The sequence below is a fragment of the Ambystoma mexicanum genome, chromosome 9 (assembly GCF_040938575.1).
Source record: "Ambystoma mexicanum isolate Mex_15411 chromosome 9, UKY_AmexF1_1, whole genome shotgun sequence".
NCBI lineage: Eukaryota > Metazoa > Chordata > Amphibia > Caudata > Ambystomatidae > Ambystoma > Ambystoma mexicanum.
The window spans coordinates 1,065,846,286-1,065,867,614 of record NC_090931.1 but is presented as its reverse complement, the minus strand read 5'-3'; the positions used below and the strand labels follow the sequence as shown (position 1 = coordinate 1,065,867,614).

Genomic DNA, 21,329 nt, shown 5'->3' with positions numbered 1-21,329 from the left:
AAAACATGTCCTAAGTGGTTCACATGGTCCTCCCAGGAGTGGCTGAAGACTGCAATGTCATCCAAGTATGCCATGCAGAAGTCCTCCATCCCAGCTAGAACTTGGTTCACCATCCTTTGGAATGTTGCAGGTGCATTTTTTAGTCCAAAAGGCATAACCTTGAACTGGTATAGGCCAACTGGGGTAAAAATGCAGTTTTCTCCTTGGCATGGTCTGTCAGGGCTATTTGCCAATAGCCTGACGTAAGGTCCAGTGTGCTGAGGTACTTGGCTGCACCAAGTTTATCCACCAACTCATCTGTCCTTGGCAAAGGGTGGGCATCAGTCTTGGTGACTGCATTAAGAGCTCTATAGTCCACACAGAATTCCAACTCTTTGGATCCTGCCTTTGGTACTAACACCACTGGGCTAGACCATGGACTAGTAGAGGGCTCTATTACCCCGAGATCAAGCATCTTCTTGACCTCACCTTTGATGTGGGTTCTGACATGTTCTGACATTCTGTATCCTCTGCTTTTGACTGGCAGACAGTCACCAGTGAGTATATCATGCTGTCTCCAAGGGGTCAAGCCTGGTGAAAGTGAGAACAGAGGGGCAAAATGATTTAACATAGCTTTGCACTCCTCCTGTTGCTCAGGGGTCAGATCTGAAGAGAGATTAACTCCTTCAACCTTTTCGTCCAAAGGTAAGCCTCTCAGGAGGTCAGGTAGAGCTTCACTCGCCTCCTCCTCTTCTGATGAAGCTAGAAGCAAGGCTCCTACTTCTGGTCTAGAGACATAGGCTTTGAGGCGGTTGGAGTGGAAGACTCTGGGAGCTTCCCTGGGTTTGCCCAGATCCACCAGATAGTTGACCTCTCCAAGTTTTCCCACAACCTTGAAGGGTCCGATCCATTTGTCTTGCAAGACCCTCTGCCTTGTTGGAAGCATAACTAGAACTAGCTGGTCTTGAGTAAACTCAACCATGTTAGCCTTCTGATCATGCCAATGTTTGATCAGAGCTTATCCAGCTTTCAAGTTGTCACTTGCTTCTGCCATCATGTGTGACATTCTCCTTCGGAGACCTATCACATAGTCGGTCACTCTGACTGGCTTGGGGGAAGGAGCACTCTCCAACCCCTCCTTAATCAGGGCCAAGGGGCCTCTGACTGGATGGCCATAGAGAAATTCAAAGGGAGAGTAACCTACTCCCTCCTGAGGGACTTCTCTATAAGCAAAGAGAAGGCATGGCAGTAGAAGGTCCCACTTCTTTTTAAGGGGTTCTTCGAAAGCACCTATCGTGCTCTTCATGGTTCTGTTAAACCTTTCTACCAACCCGTTGTCTGAGGGTGGTATGCGGTTGAGAACTTGTAGGTAACTCCGCAGGTTTTCCACATGGCTTTCATGTAGTGGGACATAAAATTTGACCCCCTGTCAGAGATCACCTCCTTAGGAAACCCAACCCTGGTAAAAATACCAAGGAGGGCCTTAGCTACAGCCGGAGCTGTAACAGTCCTCATAGGAATTGCCTCAGGGTACCTAGTAGCATGGTCTACTACAACAAGGATAAACCTGTTGCCTGAGGAGGTTGGGGGATCAAGGGGACCAACAATGTCAATCCCTACCCTCTCAAATGGGACTCCCACAACTGGGAGAGGCACTAAAGGTGCCACATTCTTGGAACCAACCTTACCAGAAGTCTGGCAGGTATGGCAGCTCCTGCAATATCTATCTACTTCAGCCCCCATCTTTGGCCAATAAAAGTAGAGAGAGAGCCTTTCCTTGGTCTTCTTGAAACTCAAGTGACCAGCCAAAGGAATCTCGTGGGCTAGTTGCAAGAACTGTTGTCTGTTCTCTTGGGGCACTACCAGGCGTTGGTAGGCTCCAGGTTCAGATCCAGTTGGTTCACTGTAGAAGAGGCCATCTTCCCAGTGTAACCTATACTTCCCAGGCTCTTGCCCATGGCAGGCTGAGAAGCTGCCTGTTGGCGAAGGCCCTCCAGAGTTGGACAGTCTCTTTGTCCCTTACGAAAAGCTGACCTGCTGGGTCCACCTTCTGCCAGTAAAGACTGCAGCTCATGATGGTCAGCCGGGTCCAGGTCTCCAATAAGTTCTGGGCCTCCTACTAGCTCTTCTTCAGAGTCTAGTTCAGCCAGACAGGGTTGTACCTCCCTCTCAGCCTCAGCTGGAGGTGGAGTTACAGGTGTAACTTTGGACAACCTCGGGGAAGTCCTTGTTGGAAGCACTGGAGTGCTTGCTGTAGGTTTTTTCCTAGGAGTCTTGGGTTGCCCCTTTGCTCCTGATCTGGTTGTTACTGCAGTAAGTTGCTCCAGTGGAAGAGGAGTGATTTCTGTCATCTCCTGAGATAAACCTTGCAGGGTTTTCTCTCTTGCAGGTTTGGTGAGCTCCTGTAACCTTTAACTAGGAGGTCTGGGGGTATGTGACAACTCCAAGAGCTTTCAGGTCATTACCCAACAGAACCCTTCCTGGTACTTCACATTGTATACTGACAGGTATCTTCACAGCCATATCATTACACTGGATGAGAACTGGTAACTGGGGACACATCTGCACAGGCCCTCCAGCTAACTTGGTGAGGCATTTGGGTGCCTTAGCAACATCCTCTGCCTTGGAAAATGATTCATCCACCAGTTATGCTGGCCCCAGTGTCCCTGATGGCAGGAGTCTCCTGACCATTCACGTGGACACTGTCCTTATAATACTCTTTAGTATTATCTGGGATAGAATTATAGACATCTAAATTCTGTTGTTCCCACAACCCCAGGGAGACTAAAGAAACACTGGCTGAGACTCCAGTGGGTTCATCAGCCAGTAGTAGAAAGTTTCGACTTGCCATAGGGACTTCCTCCTCTGGAGCGAAGGCTAAGGAGACAAGCTGGACCCCTGAAGGTTTACCCTTACATCTGGGATCTCCTTTCACATGGTCAGTAGCCTTAAAAACATAACAGGATCCAAAGGTCCTTTGGAATGGAGGCTTGTTCTGACCTCCTTCTGGTTTGGCACCAGAAGGTATACTATTCTGCTGTGGTTTCCCAGGTGGCTTACCCTTATGGTATGGTTTGGGGCCCTCTTTGGAATTGGAATTATTAGAATTCTCTTTGGAGTCTTTCTTAGGCTGCCTCCCCTCATCCTTCTTCTGAGTTACCCCAGAATCCTTGTGAGTAGCCCTGTTGGCAACCCACAAGTCAGCAGCCTTAGCTAGCTTTCTAGGATTTAATTCCCGTGAATCAGCCAAGTGCTGTCTGAGCTCAGGAGAGCAGGCATCATAAATTGACTCCATCATTACAAGATTTCTCATTCCTTCATAAGTGTTCACTTTGTAACCCTTAATCCATCCCTCTAGGTTTTTCAACCCTTCACACACCCAGGTAGCCCAAGGGGTACCATCATGCTTTTTGAGGCTTCTAAACCTCCTAAGATACTGGGAAGGGTTCTTCCCAAACCTAGCTATCAAAGCTAGTTTCACACATTCATACTCTTTCCTATCCTCCTCCCGCAACTCCATTACTGCATCAGTCGCAACAGGGGGAAGCCTAGAGAACAACCAGGTGAGTAACACATTACCTGTGATGTTCTGGAGCCCATGATTATACTCAAACATAGACAACCAATCCAACACATCCAACTTAGGCTCATACATACCAATCAATTCTTTAGGCATCCGGGGTCTTTTAGGACTGGAACTTCTAGAGGAGCCAGAGAGAGAAGCATTCTCAACAGACAATTTCTTCATTTCTAGCTCATACTTGAGCTCCATTTCTCTTAGTCTTAGTTCTTTGTCAGTTTGAGCATTAAGTTTCTTGTACTCTAATTCAAGTTTCATTTTCTCCAGTTCATAGTACTGAGGACCAAATGTGGGACCTGGCAAAGGCCCAGTAGGTACAGCTGGTAGAGCAGACAGTGGCCTAGAGGGAACATCTACAATAGTTTCATCCTCCTCTTCTGGTTCTGACCCAAGATCATCAATACTTTGTTCAATATCAATATCATTGCTGTTCTCTACATTTGCTGGAGTGGTAGGTTCCTCTGAATCATCATCCAGACTTTGGTTTTCTAACAACCTTTCTATTAGCTCCATTTTCTTTCCTTTAGTCATGAGATTCTTATGCTTACAGAGAAGTCTTAAACAATCAGCAGTTTTTGTAGCAAGGGACTCTTGACTATAACTTTCCATAGCAGACAGGTTAGAAAATGACTTTTTCTTTTTGTGCTTAAGCTTTGTGGTTAGTTGCACTAAGGTATCTCAAAAGTACACTAAAGTGTATACTCAATAAAAATCCCACCGCTGTACACCAGTGTTAGACAGAAACCTGTGCAGTTCCCTCTGGGACCACTGCAAAAGATTTAAGACTACAGGTGTTTGGCAGTAAACCCACTTGGTAGCAGTCTGTACCACCCAGATTTACCTGGTAGCTGTGGCTGAACAGTCAGACTTCCCTCAAGAAGAGTTAGGCAGTATACAGAGCATACATAATAGGTACAGAGGCACAGTAGTACAAGCAAACACTGACCAGAGCTAGGTGTAAAAGTATATAATTATTTATTTAAAAGACACACTCATAAATTACACTAGCACAGAAAAGGTAAGTAAGTCAAAACACAGTCACTATTACTTATATGTACATCCCTAGTTATTTGTTGGACAAGTCTAAGTTAACACCACTTATTTCCAAACAGAGGTGAGCGCTTAACGTTAGATGGCACTCCAACAAGTTAGTTAAAAAGGGAGGGAAAAGGTAAAAGTAATGAAAACAGCAAGGCAAAACACTTTTCAGAGATCCACAGTGAGTTTAGAAAGGCAGTCTATTGAGGAGCAAGGAAGTTCGGTTGCCAGGTCCACTCTAGGGGAAGCCAGGCGAAAAGATGCCCAAGATCACACAATGTCACAAGTCTTTACAGGTGAGTAGAAAAAGTTTTACCAAGTTTAGAAAAGTTTAGTTAGGGTGTCCCAGGCTTACCCAGGGTCGAGAGCCGAGGGCTAAAGCTACCCTGTACAATCGGTGGCAAGGGAAGCCGGGCGGAACACGGTACCTTTAAAATGGAAAGGATCCTCCAGCGGTGGCAGTTGTTCCTGGTAGTGGGTGCAAGTCGCGGCGTCGTCCAGAGGAGGAGAAGATCTCGTCGTGGAGGAAAGCTGAAGGTCGTTGCACTACCAGGGAAGAAACCAGCCGTGGAGTTTTTTCCGGTTAAAAGGATGTTACCCCTCTTTCGCGGTTGAGGTAAAAAGTGGTATCCCGGTTGCCGGGGTGCTTGGCACAGGCAAGGCGGCCACGAGATGCTTCAGGGCGGCGAAAAGAAGGCAGAAACTGGTTGTCCCCACCAGTCAAGGGAAGAAGACTCTCCAGGCGGGAGATCTCCTCTGTCGTTGGGAAAAGTGGTGAGACGGTTCCGCAGGGCTCCACCGGTGGTTTCGTTTTGGCAGGTCGGCTCGGCTTCTCCCTCTTCGGCTTCTTAGGTCCTGTGGCGACTTCTGAAGAACCAGTCCCAAAAACCCTGCTTTTATGCAGCAAACCCCCATTCATACAGCCTAGCTGTCACTCAAACATGCTAAGTGGTGAGCCGGCCGGCTCACCACTTGGGCCAATCACACCAGAGTGCGACATGAGTTGGCAAGGCAACTCAGTCCAGGGTGCCTAAACCCCCTCCCACACCCCCTGTGGTACCCAGACAGAATGGCACCACTTTGGAGGGCTTCTGTGCAGAAGCCCGCCAAAAGTGGAACAAAGGCTCGACTCGGGTTCAGGGTTACTGAAGTGAACCTAGACGCCATTTTGGCGGCGAGTTCTGGCAAAAAATCCCAACCGGTGAATTTATATTAAATAAATAAACCGGCGGTATCTTTAACATTGCACCAAAAAGTGGTGTATTAAAATCAATGGGAAATACCATTGGGAAATATTCCGGTGGAATATTTCCGTGGTATCCACTGCCACCAGCCAGAAACTCGGCGAGGGGGGACGGGATAGTACCCCCTCGACAACAGACCCAGGGGCAATCTAATTGCCCCTACCAGTACTTCCACAGTATGATGGTTTGTACTGGTTAAGTTCCTAAGTTAAGACTAGTAAAGTCAATGGTGACTTTACAGACCCAGGGAGACAGTAGTCAGTCCCAGGGTGTGGAGTCTATGTTTGGGGGTCTCTATGACACCCCTGTGTTACTGCACTGAGGGTGCTGTGTAACACACATTCAAAAACCAATGATAGCCTATGGGGAAGAAATACCCCATAGCCCATAAGCACATAGCAAGTCACAGAAACACTCTCAAAGTCATGCCCAAGAGTGAGGGTAAAGAGTCTCACTCTTGGCAGGAGAAAAAAATAAACCCCAAAAATCCAGCAAAGCTGCTGGGGGACTCACTAGGTTAGGAAATTCAGCCTAAACAGAGAATTCTCCCTAACAATATGGAGGAAAGGGGACTAGGGACTAGTCACTATGGTGAGTAACTTTTAATTACTCTTACGTCCCTTCCCCTTTCCTCCATAAAGCATGGGCGATTACAAATGAATGTAGCCCCAGGTTCCTCCATATAGGTTCCTGAGAACCACCTGTCTGAAAGCCGCGCCTGATCTAGAGCCGACATCCGCACAGTAATGCTTGCAGAAAGCCGAAGGAGTGGGACAAGTGGCCGCCCTGCTTACGACTTGCCAAGGGACATGGCGCTGGAATGCGATGGCCGTTGCCTTAGCCCTGACTGCGTCGGCTTGCACGTTGGCCGGAAGCGGCTTGTGCTGGACTTCGTATGCTTCTTTGATGGCCAAGGCCATCCAGTGGGATATGGAGGCCTGATAGCCTGGTCTTGAGCCTCCGAAGGTGACAAACAGTGCATCCGATTTGCAGAAGCCCTGGGACCTGTTCAAGTAGAACTTCAGGGCACGCCTGACATCCACACAGTGCAGTACTCTCTGTGCTTCATCCCTCGGATCAGCAAAAAACGTAGGAAGGACTATTTCCTCGTTGAAGTGGAAAGCAGACGGCACCTTGGGCAGGAATGCTGGGTGTGTCCGCATGACTACTTTGTCCCTGTGAAAGGTAATATATGGTTCTGAGGCGATTAGCGCCTGGATCTCGCTGACTCTACGAGCTGAGGTAAGGCCGACCAGTAAGGCAGTCTTGATGGTGACCAGCCTGATGTCCGGGGACGCCATTGCCTCAAACGGGTTGTGCGCGAGGGCGCCCAAGACTATGTTAAGGTCCCACACACAGTGCAGTCTCTTGATGGGCGGGTAGAGCCTTGCGAGCCCCGTCAAATGTTTCTTGACGATAGGATTGGAGGATGAGAAGATCCCCACCTCCTGCGAGTTCCTGTAAGCCCCGATGGCTGTGAGGTATGTACGGCAGGTGTCCACCTGGACCGAGTGGGTGAGGTGTGCTGAGTAGCAGAGCACGTAGTTTAAAGTACATGTCAGGGGTTGGATTTCCCTGGAGTCTGTCCAGTGGCAGATCCTGGTACATTTACTTTTATACTGGGCCCTGGTAGCCTTGCAAAATAGCGCCCTGTATTTCCAGATTAGCCCGGGAGAGGCTGAGGTGCCGCAGGGTCACCTGCTCAGGCACCACGCTGTGATGGCTAGTTTCTGAGGCACGGGGTGAGTGACCCTGCCCCCATGCTGCGCCAGAGGGTGTGCTGGGCCTGTCGGGAGGTGAACCGGAGGCATCTCCGAGAGGCTGAGCAGCTCGAAAACCATGGCCTGGCCAGCCACCATGGAGCTACTAGAATGATGTTGAGTTGGCGAGACTCCTTGATCTTGCAAATCACTCTCTGAATCAGCGGAGTGGGTGGGAAGGCGTAAGCCGTCATGCCATTCCACTGAAGCTGAAATGAGTCGCCCAGGGAGCCGGGACCCTGTCCGTGCCAGGAGGCGAACTGAGCGCACTTTGTGTTGTGCCAGGTGGCAAAGAGATCCACCTGGGGATGACCACACCTGTTGAAGATCTCCTGAATAACGAAGTAGTTTAGCTGCCACTCGTAATAGTCCGCTCCCAACCTGCTGAGCCTGTCCGCCTCCAGGTTGGACTGGTGGACTGCCATGAGGTAGATGTTGTTTTCCAGGGCCCACTCCCACATGCTGATTGCCAGTCTGCACAGAGGAGGGGACCTAGTGCCCCCTTGCTTGTTGACGTAGTATATGCTGGTCGAATTGTCTGTCAGGATGAGGATAACCTTGCCACTGATAAGTGGTAGGAATGCTCTGAGCGCTAGCCAGATGGAGTTCAGCTCTAACCAATTGATGTGGTATTCCTGCTCCTGTCGAGTCCATGTGCTGTGGACTGAGAGATCCAGCCTAAGTCTTCCTCCCTCTGTCTGGCGACTATGCAGAGGATGCCAAGACCCTTAACGCCACCATCCACACCTGGATGGCTGAAAACTGCGTGTGCCTAAATGGTGAAAAGATATAACTTCTTCTGCTAGGGCCCACTGACACTCTGAATAAACTTGACATCCGATACTCCTCCTTCAACATTGACAACACAGCTATCCCAGGATCTCAGGCAGTAAAAACACTTGGGGTCTACCTAGATGCCAACCTATCCATGCCCAGACAAGTTAGCGCCATTGCCTTCTCCGCAGCCTACTACACTAAACGTCTAAACGCAACCAGGCCATTCCTCACCACTGCTAATTGCCTGAGAATTGCTAGAGCCCTAATCATTTATAGATTGGACTACTGTAACGTCCTCTTTACGGGCACCTCAGCAAAAAATCTTGACATACTCCAAACTTCCCAAAATAACACCCTACGCGGCGCCATAGGTATCCCAAGAAGGTAACATCTCCGCAGCCAGAAGACAAGCTCACTGGCTGCCTGTCCGTGAACGTGTCATCTTCAAAACTCTTGCCTTTACCCACAAGTGAATCCACCACACAGCCCAGCCCTACCCCTCCTGGAGAATTAACATACCCTTCTCTTCCAGACCCACAAGAACACCCTACGCCAACATGCTGCTTGTACCTATAGTCAAGCGTGCCAAAGGGGGTGGCGTCAGCTTCCCTTTCATCGCGGTCAGGCAATGGAACTCCCTCCCACTAGCCCTCAGATCTGAACCCTCACACCTTGCATTTCGCAAAGCTATCAAAACAAGGTGATTCTCCTAAACCCCCCCACAGAATGCAGCAGTGTCCTTATTCCATGTCATGATGTGTACACAGGTAATAACTATATGCAATACACCATGTAACCTCTTTGTAGCCATATCACCTTCCATGTAACACCTCACCATGTACCCTAGTATGTACACTGACCTGTAACTGTAACCTAGTCTACTCCATGTAACAACGCCACAATGCCTGTGGGTTGCTTGTGTGCTTTATAAATGCAAATAAATAAATAAATAAATAAATATCTTTTAACCTGCTCACTGAACAGGGAGGCCTCTCAGAACCCTTACCCGGTGCTGGTTCTGAAAATCCATCTTAATACTCAGGGAGCAAAGTCTGCCATTCCTATCGAGGAGAGCGTGCCTAGAAAATTGACTGCCTTTTGTAAATAAATATTTTGCCTCTATCAAATGTTGCTTTGTAGGTGTCTCAAAAACAGTGAGACAGCCTGTCAGAATAAAGATGACCACACAAATGGCTGTGCCTAATACTATGCACTAGTTGAATAATAAAGACTAGTACACCCAATGTTCTTACTTCCATGACCAATAGGAGGACAGATCCAGGATCGAAGAATTATGGAATTTACTTACTTGTAACTATTGTTCTCCAGCATGGGTCTGGCATGGATTCACATGCTCATGAATATTCCCTGTCAGGCTGGGAATCCTCGGTAAAAGAAAAAACAGTATCACTTTCACTTAAATTGCCAAAGAAACACCTTTCACCCCTTGCAAAAGATCAAAGCAAAATGGTTCACCCCACTACTCAGCAGCATGAAAAGGAAAAACCGAAAACTAGAACTGGAATGGAGGATCACAAACGACAGTGGAAACAAATTGAAATTTCAACAACATATCCGCTCTTAGAAAAAGGAAATGCAAAAAGAAAATACTACGACAACCGAATCTTCAAAGCACCAAACACCCAAAAAGAACTCTTTAAAATCATAAAGGAAATTGGCTGCAACAACATGCAAATACCATCTATGAAACTATGCAATAATCTAGCAGTCCATTTCAAAAACAAAATCATTACCATCCAACAAACCATACAAAACCGACCATGCGATCAGACTACGGAACCCACCTACCCTTACGTAGAACAAACTCTGAAGCTTTCCCGAAAATATCAGTGGTGACTTTTGTCAAACTGGTAAATCAAAGCAACAAAACAGGTTCTCCTGCAGATCCCTGCCCCCGGACATATACAAATCAATCCTCAAACAAGGAAAACCCATGGAAGCCAACAGGAATGTTCTCAACCTTTCAATCTCAACAGCGAAACTGCCACAATCCTTCAAATCAGCGTACATCAGGCCGCTACTCAAAGATACAGCAGGAAATGTAGATCCAGTAGTCTCCAATTACAGACCTATCTCCAACATCCCGTATCTAGCTAAATTGCTCGAAACGTACACATACAAAACAACTCAAGAATTCGTAGAAGAGCACTGCCTACTAAACACTTCACAAGTAGGTTTCAGACCAATGAGACAAACAGAATCAGTACTCCTCTTAATATGAGATGACCTAAAAGCAAACGCAGACACAAGTACTGCCTTGATACATCTAGACCTCTGCGGCATTCGACACAGTCAACCACGACATCCTCATCACGAGATTGTAAGAACTGGGAATAACTGACAACGCCTACCTTCTTAACAAAAAGAACAGAGACCATATGGATGAAACCTTTCATACCCAATCCGAGAGAATCCACTTGGGGAGTACCACCAGGAACATCCTTGTCCCCGTAAATATTCAACATCTACTACCTATTTCAACTAATCAAGATCATCAAAAGAAACAGACTCACTTGCTACAACTATGCGGACGATACACAAATAGTCTAGAAAATGCCAGTTAAATAGAACAAGACCTGCAATGGCCTAGGATATATAACCAACTAACCCAAGCTCAAATCTCTGCTTATCTAATGCACCTGAAAATCCACAGAATGGTTTCTTGGCCAGCAAACCGCACGCACTTCATCAGACCGCAACAGCAAGCAAACAACACATAAACCGCACAAACAGCACACAAGGTCTTGCATCGGTCCGATCCTCACACCAAAGCTCAGCGCATTGTGAAAATCGAACTGAAGCCGCCAACAGCACACCACTTCTCTCACTTTCCTGCTCCCCGTTCACCTGACTAACCTAACCCACCCGCCTCTTGATTTACAGACCCGTCTGAGCGACTAGGCACCAATTCCGTTGGTCACAGTGACTTACAAACTGTCTTTCTCCTTTAAACCAATCACTGTCAGTTGGGTCATACAATGGCAGTCCTCTCCCTAAGCCCCTCCCCTGGCAGCCATCTTCCGCTTTGGTAAGCACGTAAAGCAGCAGCAGGACCAGAAGAGCCAGAGAGGGGACGGCGGGAGGGTTCACTTGTGAATGCATGCCAGACTCATGCTGGAGAACAACAGCTACAGATAAGTAACTTGTTCCTTCTCCAGCATGGGGTCTGGCATGGATTCACATGCTCATGAATAACAAATATAGAGCAATACAACATTACACAACAACAGGAGGTGGCAAGTCTTAACGGAAGCAATTACTCTTACGTCTGAACGGACTCAACTCAAGCAAACAGGTTGCTTAGCACTGCTTGGTCAGCTCTGGACTCCTCCCTGGAATCCCTGTCGACACAGTAGAACTTCATGAAGGTGTGGGTGGACCTCCACACAGCAGCCCTGCAGGTGTCTAGCAGGGGAACACCAGACAAAAACGCTGTCGTCGCAGCGATCTCACTGGTGGAGTGGGCTCTCGGATGGCCGAGCAGCGGTCAGTTCGTCAATCGATGACAATGCATGATGCAGCCGGAGAGCCACCTTGAGATAAAAGCCTTGGACAATGTTTTCCCATGGTTCACAGGACCAGAGTTCACAATCAGTTGTGAAGTCTTCCAAAAACTCTTTGTGCATGTCATGTAGAACCTTAAGACAAGAGCAACATCCAACAAGTACAAGGCCCTTTCAGCAACCAAGGTTTCAGGAAAAACAGGTAAAACCAAAGGCTTTTTGTGGTGGAATTCCGACTGAACCTTCGGCATGAAAGAAGGGTGCATCCGCAGCCCCACACTTGATTTGTGGAAAGTCAAGTATTGTTGCTTGCAGGATAGGTCTTGGATCTCACCCACCCTCCTGGCAGAGGTGATGACCACATGGAAAGCAGTTTTCAATGAGAGGAACATGAGAGGGGCCTGATGCATAGGCATGAAGGTGGCCCCCCATGAACATCATCAATGCCAGTTCCACTGGCCGGAAAGATCAAAAAAATCCTTTGAGGAACTCCTTGATGAGTCGATGAGACCACAGTGAGGATCTTCCTGGAGACCTGGTGAAGCGAAAAATAGCCACCTGATGCACCTTGATATGAGTGTGTGCCAGGCCGGCCTTGCCCAAGGAGAACAAGTATGGAAGAATTGGCACTGCTGTGACCACAAGCGGGGTAATCTTCTGCGACCGGCATCATGTAGCAAAACACTTCCACTTTTGATTGTAGCATTTCAAAGTCGACAACGCCCTGGCCTTGGCGAGGACCTCTCTGCAGTCTGCATACAACTCGTAGCCACCAAACTCTAAGGCTGCAGGAGCCAAGCACTTAGGTTCAGCAATCCAGGGTCATGATGCAGATTGCGTCTCCTTCCCTGGTGAGAAGAACCGTAACTACCGGCAGCTTGACCGTGGGCGACGCTGGCAGACTGAGAAGGTTTGATACCAAATCTGCCTCAGCCACGCTGGTGCGATGAGAATCATCTTGCACAGTCTGAGTGTGTTGATGACTCATAGCAGGAGAGGGAATGGCGGAGGAATGCGTACAGGAACAGTCCTTCCCACAGAAAGTAGAACGTGTCTCCCAGGCTCCTCGGCAGGTGAAACCTGCTGGTGAACTTCTTGCACTTGGAGTTTGTCGCTGTCTCAAACAGATCTATTTGGGCCCTGCCCCACTCGGCGAACAGGCAGTGCACCTGATCCTGACGAAGCTCCCACTCGTGGCAGGAGAGCAGTTCCCTGCTGAGGGAGTCTGCAATGGTGTTCTTGACTTCCGCCCAGTGAAGAGGGAGGAGGAACATCCCCTGTCTGACAGCCCAGCGCCACAAGTCCTGAGCGTCATTGGAGAGCGCCGGGGATCGAGTGTTCCCTTGTTTCCTGATGTAAAATATGGTGGTGGTGTTGTCCGTGAAGATCCTTACCGCATTGCCTTTCAGGGACAGGAGGAACGACTTGAAGGCCCAGAACACTGCCCATAGCTCCAGGATGTTGATATGAAGATCCCTCTCCTCTGGCAACTACAGGCCTCTGGCGTGCAGAAGTCCGGTGTGCGCCCCCCATCCCTCTAGGGAGGTATCTGTGATGACCATCTCCTGGTATGGTGGGTTCTGGAATCCCATGCCTTGAGCAATGTTGGATTGAACGCCCCACCATAACATTGCCTGCCGGAACTCGTCGTTGTTGGAAAGCTTGTCTGTGAAGCTTCCGGACACCTGTAGCCAGCGGGCATCCAGGAATTCCTGGAGGGGCTGCATATGCAACCTGCAGAGCCGGATGAGGTAGAAACAGGACGATATCATGCCCAGCAACAACTTGATGGTTTGCTCTGTGGACGACCTCGTCGCCAACAGCTGCTGCACCTTCCCCAGAATGGACGGAATCCTCTCCTCCGAGGGAGACACCAGGCAAGATACTGTATTTAGCCTGGTGCCAAGGGACAGCGCGTTCCGTGATGGCGTCAAGCAGGTCTTGGGATAGTTGACGAAGAATCCCAGATTCATTAATGGCCGGACGGTCGTCTCGGTGTGTCCTTGGGCCAGCTCCTGCACCCGAGTGCGAATCAGCCAGTCGTCGAGGTATGGGGATAAGTGTATGCCCTGTGGAAATAGATGGGCCGCCACTAGTGTCAGGCACTTCGTGAACACTCTGGGGGCCGACTTGAAGCCGAAAGGTAGGGGCTTTGAACTGGCAGTGCTGTCCCTGCACTATGAAGCATAGAAACTGTCAGTGTTTCCTGTGAATGGGGACGTGGGAGTAGGCGTCCTCCAGGTCCAGTGACGTCAAGAAGTCTCCTTTTTCCAGCTGGCTGAGCACATGTTGCAATGTGACCTTCCTGAATTTTTGGGACTTGAGGTATTTGTTCAGACGTCGTAGGTCTAGAATGGGCCTCCATCCCCGTCTTTCTGGCCAAAATGTATCTGGAATAGACTCCGGATCCTCGGAGTCACTGGGGAACTAGCTATATCGCCCCTTTTTGCAGAATGGCCCGCACCTTCTCCAGGAGCCGAGGGGTGTGCTGCTCCTGACGGGCCACCAGAGGGATCCACGGCAACTGCGCTGAAACTCCACGGTATGTCCTTGGGCGAGAGTGTCCAGCACCCATCTGTCGGTGGTGATCTTTTTCTACTCACTGAGGAACTTCGTCAGCCAGCCACCTACTGGACAGCATAGGTGGGGGCCCGAGGTCCTGGTCGGTTCAGGCCTGCTCTGGAGCTGGGTTCTGCCTTGCGGGCAACGGCAACGCTGCCCTCTGCTACCGTAGGCCTGGGGACGGCCTCTGTAGGCTTCCCGAGTCGTGGACCTGGAAGGCTGACGTTACGATGAGGAGAAACCTTTGGAAGAGCTGTTCGACTTTCCTCTGGAAGATCGAAAGGAAGAGCCATGCTGCTGGAGGGTGCTAAGGGAACGGGCCATCTCTGTATCCGCCTTCATGACCTGTAGGGACTCATTGACTACTGTCACAAATAACGGCATGTCCACTACCTTCGCTTGCACCTACTGGCGGAAATGTGTGACCTTCATCCAGCCTTGGCTACGAAGACAAACACTGTTCCCCATTTGCCGGAACCCTGTGTCGACAACGTCCAATGCCACTTTGATGGTGTGATCAGACGCTACCTCCCCTTCCTGTAAGAGATCGATTGCCTCCATGTTCGTATCGTCGGGGAGGAACACCAAAATCGAACCCAGCTTGTACCATAGCTTCCTGTCATACCTGGCTAGGATTGTTAGTGCATTGGCCACCTTGATGGTGGACGCTGTCGTGTAACTCACATTCCTTCCCATGGAGTCCATCTTATTCACCTCTCTGTCTAGAGGGACCGATGACGACGAGGACGGGTTAGCAGACTGTTTCCTCGCGGATGCTGGGTACCACCTAGTCTGGCGACGGCTGAGTCCTCAGGCACTTGGGTGTGGATTCTGGCACTTCTTCTCCAGCCTATCCCATTTGGTTGGAGCCGTACAAGTGTTCTTCATGAGGACCATGAAGGGGCACCGCCACGATTGTCTTCCTCTTGGCCTCGCGCCTCTGGTGCAAGAAATCCTCCTTCCTGGTTTTATTCGGGCAAAAGCTGGAATAGCTTGGAGGCTCTGGCAATAATGGAATGGAATGACCCACCTCATCCAGTGGGGGCACCCTTGGTTGCGGAGACCCACTGCAACGATAACCTTGCTGTCATTCATCGTTGTCATGGGCATATGCATCCCCGTACCCGTGTCTGGGTCCGTTGGGGGAGAGGGGGTCCAACGCGGATTTGGAGGCTGAAATTAGGGTGTCGGATGATGCTTCCTCTTCTTCGCTGGCGGCTGATCGGGGAGCCTGAGGGACCACTGGAACAGGGCCCTGTGGCATCCCTTTCCGGTTCTCCGACACCAAGGTGTGGAGGGTCAACAGGATGTCCAGAGACACATCATTCGGCTGAGCTGGCGGGATCGGAACACTTGGCTCTGCGCCGCTGTTGTCGTCCTCGTGGACCGTGTGTGAGGACTCATGTCCATGGATGAGACCTCCATGGCTTGGGCCACGGTCTGGGAAGGCTGGCACAGGGCCTCCTTGCCTCCCCTTTTCCCCCCCTGAGGGGCTGGAACCGGGTTCCAGGACGGTTTACGCTTTTCTGGCGATCCAGCAGACTTTGCCAGAGTTACTGCAGCAGTTTCGCGCCTCGGGGGCAGGGATACCTTCTGTGCTGCGGGGGCTACCTTCACAGGGTCAGCCCCCTTAGCCGTTGTGAGAGCAGCCGCCACCAACACTATCGTCTACAAAGTTTTATCCTGTGCTGACTGGGCCTTCTTCAGCAGTTCAGCCTTCTACTCCTCTGTCAGCGGCTTCTCTGGCTTCTCCCTCAGTTGAGCCGGGCTGGATGATATCCTTTTCTAGGAGGAGCCGAGGGTGATGTCGATCGCGCCCTGTCCACCTGGGACCCGCTTCTGCAGCGAACCCAGTGGACTCGGACTTGCGGTTCTTGGCCTTGTCTTGGGCACCCATGGATGAGGTGCCCTCAAAAGACTTAAAAGACTGCTGCTCGGACCGGCCAGTCCTGGGTGAGGCATGACCCTGCTCAGAGGACGGGGCAGAGGGCTTGCCGTTCAGCCACACTGCCAGTCTACTGTGCCTATCCTTCATTGTCTTCTTGAAAGACCCGAGGCATATCTCGCACCCCACATACTTGTGGTCCGGATGCAGGCAGAAGAGGCATTGGAGTTGCTAGTCCGCAACAAACACATTCCGTAGCCCGCACTTTGTGCAGGGCTTGAAGAAAAATCTTCTTCCTTCCTTCTTCTCCGTCATGGTCGGAGGGCACGAAGTAGGCCCAAGGGCATTCTGGAATCTTCACCGATTTTAGCTCTTGAGGGGCGCCTAATTCACGACAACGATTTGCCGCTGTAGGCAGATGGAGAAGTGAGCACACGGGCTCATTCGAAATAAAAATATAACCTTTTTCCTTCTGAAAACACGAAAACACAGAAGTATCTCGCAGAGCAAACTCGAGGACTCCAAACAGTGAAGCGTGCAGTAAAAATCTGAAGAGGACTGCCAGGGGAGGAGCTTAGGGAGAGGACTGTCACTGGATGGGGGCAGTATGACCCAGAGGACAGTGATTGCTTTGAAGTAGAAAGACAGTTTGTAGGTGAAAGTGAAACTGTTTTTTATTTTACTGAGGATTCCCAGCCTGACGACAGGGAATATTCATGAGCATGTGAATCAATGCCAGACCCCGTGCTGGAGAAACTGTGGTTTGCTACTAATTTCAATAGCAATAACAATCAGTAAATTATAGCTTTCAATAAAAAGGGTTGCTATTGGGCACTTATTATTTATTTTCCCTGCAAGCAGACAGGTCTTGATTGAGGCATTTAGAAGGACATTGCTGGATCCACACCCCATAATAGTACAGAAAGTCTATTTGCCGAAACAAAGATTTCGTATGGTGCCATAATTTAAGGTCATGACTATAATAATAATAATAATAATTTTGCATTTATATAGCGCTACGAACCCCAAGGCATTTGAACACTGCTTATTATTACCCACGGTGTGTGGTGCTCATTTATCGACCTCGGAAGGATGAAAAGCTAAGTTTGGCCCTGCCAGGATTCGAACCTGCATCAGCAGGCTTTACACAGATGTCAAATCGAGCCCTCCGCTCGCTGTACTACCGGACCAGCTAATACTTTATACTGCAGTCTTCTCTTACTCTCCTACCATCTCTGCCCTTTGTTATAGAGGTACTGTTGAGTTACTGTTATTGTTACCCTATATATAGGTCTGTGTAATGCTTCCATCAGTTTTTGGGGACTTTGCGAGTATTAATAATTTGATGTATTCCACAACACTTCAATAAAAGATTTTTTTTTAAAAGGATATCGGAAGAAATTCAGAATGTGTAGGTATCCAAGATTTTTCCAGCTTAGTGAGGTAAACATGCATTGGCAGCCATTTGGATAGACTGATTTCCTCGGTGGCACATCCTTGTCTATTGTAAAACATGTTGCAATCCTAGGATAAAGCTTACCTAGATGAAGACTGCCTCCCTTACCTTTTCTAGGGCAATTGATATTTGCTTGTGTGGTTTCAAATATTAAACTCTTCTTGACACTGAGCATTCATCTCGATGTTGGGACCTAGATTTATCTTGGGACTCACTTGATGTCATAGAAGAAGTCATGGGTGATGATACATGGTTAGAAGGTCTAATTTGATGTGGCTAAAAACATATGTTCTTGAAGTGATTGCATAGATCATCTGATAAGCACAAAGAAATCACTCCTCAGTTTAGGAAAACAAGACCATGACTGTTGGGCGAGAACAAATAAGAAGATCACTGAAACATTATTAAAAGGTTTTTCCAAGCCACAGTAAAACCCATTGTTTATCAAGCAAAGCACTGCTATTATAACTTTTCACTAATGATAAGTAAAAAAGTTAGTTAACTTCTGAAAATTGAGTGCACAGAAGAAATATATGGTTTTGATGCCATCATATTTTAAATAGAACAAAGGCTTGGTGGAATATTTTTATCTTGGCCTCTATGGTGTGCATGAATTCATGAGAATCTAAGAACATAGTCTGAAGATAAACACTTTGCATATAGATGGTGGTTACATAGCAACTTCAAACATTTCACATGTATTTACACATACCCGTTTCGTTCTCATGTCACTGGTTGAAATATTAGACTCCTCAGAAGTAATTTTATTCCCTGCTTTTGTTGTTTCCGAAGATGTTAGAAGTTTCAAATTCGCTTCTTTTTTGTCTTGAGGTCCCAAAAGATTCACATTGGTCACCAATCCTGTTGACTGTATTACACTTGTGTGTTTGTTCACAGATTCCTCCTTGACCTGAGAGCTTTGGAAAACAAAGGGAAGCTGCTGAGACATAACCTGAGTCTGCTTCTGCTGGGAATGGAATGCTGTGGGTGTCTGAGGATCAGAAAGTAGAGGTATCTGCTGGTGTGTTGTTCTTTCTTGTGTTTTTTCAGTTGATTTCCGTCCATCTGTTTTTAGGTCCGTTACACAATGCATAAGCACCTTTAAAGAAAAAGTACAACAAAAAGTCAGCTACTGTATGGATACACAAAGCTTGACAGTAAATAACTTGTCAAAGAAAACTTGCTTTAAAGTCTACAGAGAAAATATATTTACAGAATCCGTGATAAGCCATACAGACTATCCTCTGTATTTGCATACTGTGCTGCATCCCTTTTGGGAAATCCAATGGAGAAGATCAGGAGACTATGGAGGCCGAGGGGTGTCGTTCACTACATGATGCAATTCAAAGGTGGAAACTGGGAAATGCCTCAGAGTCTCTCTGCCTCCATGGCTTGCCAATCTACACTGACTCCAGGAACACAAGGAAAAGTCTTTTCACAAGCGATCCATGAACCTACCCTCGGGAGCATTCTCTTGCATACCATAGTTGAACATCAAATACACAAACAGTCGTGGAGCTAGTGTGTAAGTCATGCATCTAGAACTGGGGGCCCTGTAGAGATGCAGGGACGTACAAAAACATGCGCACACATACACATACACGCCATGTAACAGTTAAGAATGATCTCAAGATGGTGGTGGCCAAGCCTTTTAAAAGCAGTACAACTGGAATCAGTAAGCACCTTATAAGGGAAATATGAGCTAGTTGGAGAAGGATGGGCAGTATCACAAGTGCACAACCCTCATTGCTTCAGGTGACCCAGTTAACCCTGTAAGCAATGTTCCAGTTAAGATTTTGCAGTGGAAGTATTTTACGCCCTACTTTTTAAAGTTGGGAATAAAAGGATTATTTAGGGAGTAAAAAAGCACCATTCCCAATGGAAGTGAGTTAAAATATGTTTTAACTGTAAAGCAGTAATATTTTTGTAATAAACACCTCTTTGCAATTAGTTACGTAGGCACATTAAAAGATGCATGTTTACTACTTGGATCAGGCAGTTATAATAGTAGTTTCTTCCTCCAGCACTATGTGTGCAACTGGTCCAAACATATGTATGGAGATGTGTGCATGAAAGCCAGGGGACTTGCTCCTATGTGGCTATTTCCCATTTGTGTTGGGTGTATTTTTACTCCCTATTTATATTGTTGGGTAGTATTTGCCTATTTTCAGTGAGTAAAAGTGTCCAACACACCCCTTATCTGTATGGCTGCCTATAAGAGAAGCCTTTACCACCGACCACACAATACATAAAGGGGCTTACGGTAGACGCTGTTCTAATGTTCAGTAGGTTTGGCAAATACCACAGTATCCCTATCACCAGCCCACTCCTCACCTAACTCAGTGTTGAAGTCCGATGGTTTTTCTGATGAGGTCTCAGCGTTCCTTTTCTCCAGGTGCTTTTGGTCTTTTTCTTGACAGTTTTGCCCTTCTGTTTGAAGAGATAAGGGCTGGCTCCTCCGGAGGCCACTGTGCCTGTGAGGCTATTTGCCCGGCAGTGGGGGCTCCAGACCAGGGAAAAGCCTTGCCGAAAAAACCTGGTAGTTCTTGAGAGCGTCGGATTTGCCGATTAACGTGTTCCGAATGGACTTCAGGTTTCAGCATGCAAAGTGAAGGAAGTCCTCTCTCACCAATGAGCTTGAGCTTGAGAATGCTGGCAGTGTAATCGTTCCAGGAGTAATGAATAGTAAAGGCTGCAAGGACCAGCCGTATCAGTGAACAAAGGAGACAGTGAACAGCTGAGGAGCAGCGGAACGGAACGCAGTCAGGAGCGCGGCGTGTATGAACTGCAAGAAGCAGCCCGGGGAGCAGAGAAAGGTAAGCAAAGGCAGAGTATGCCGCAAGGGAGCGACGGGCACACAAAAGTCTAACCAAGTACCGCCTGAGAGCGGAAAGGAAGGCAAAAGAGGGCGAAGGAAGGAGCACAACAAACAGGAGCATTGAAACGCAACCATACGGAGCAAGAAAGTTGCAACGCGCCGGGCATCTCACCTGTTGGATAATTGTGGCCTAAAGGTTTGCAAGACTAGAATGTTGAAAGTTTTTCGAGCGATACGAGCAGTCTAGGCCTTCCTCCATTTCACCCACCAGCCCCATAGCTTCCATAGCCGGTGTATGACAATATGACCCCTTCTCAACGGTCTCCCTCCCGGTTTCCCCGGGTGTAGTCGATGAAATCTTTGAATGAGTTGAGGCGCAGACAGGTTTCGAACAGGTTCCCACGATGCCTCTGACCTTGGGTAGCCTTTCCATAGCACCAGATGTTGTAAGACTCCTCTCTTGTATCTTGAGACCAGGAGTCTTGACACTTCTGATAACTCTTTTGGGTTACAGCTTGCTTTCTTAGATTTTCTAAGGTGAGGATCTGGCACATATGCCTTTAACAGGGAAGTGTGAAAGACTGGAAGACTCCGTCGTAATTTAGGTGGGAGAGACAGACGAAAGGCAACTGGATTTTTCTTGGCCGAGATAATAAAGGGTCTGATGTATCTGGGTGAGAATTTGCCAGGATGTACCCATCTGGGT

At 48.3% G+C, this 21,329-nt stretch overlaps 1 protein-coding gene across 16 annotated transcripts in view; it reads right to left on the bottom strand.

Moving 5' to 3' along the window:
• The window catches only part of BAZ2B (bromodomain adjacent to zinc finger domain 2B), a 2,602,315-nt gene that overhangs the window by 1,774,572 nt on the left and 806,414 nt on the right, over positions 1-21,329 (bottom strand). For all 16 annotated transcript variants that reach the window (XM_069616356.1, XM_069616365.1, XM_069616369.1 and 13 more), the window contains one exon: positions 18,518-18,904. In XM_069616356.1, coding sequence (XP_069472457.1) covers positions 18,518-18,904 — 387 coding nt within the window. The remainder of the gene's footprint in view (positions 1-18,517; positions 18,905-21,329) is intronic.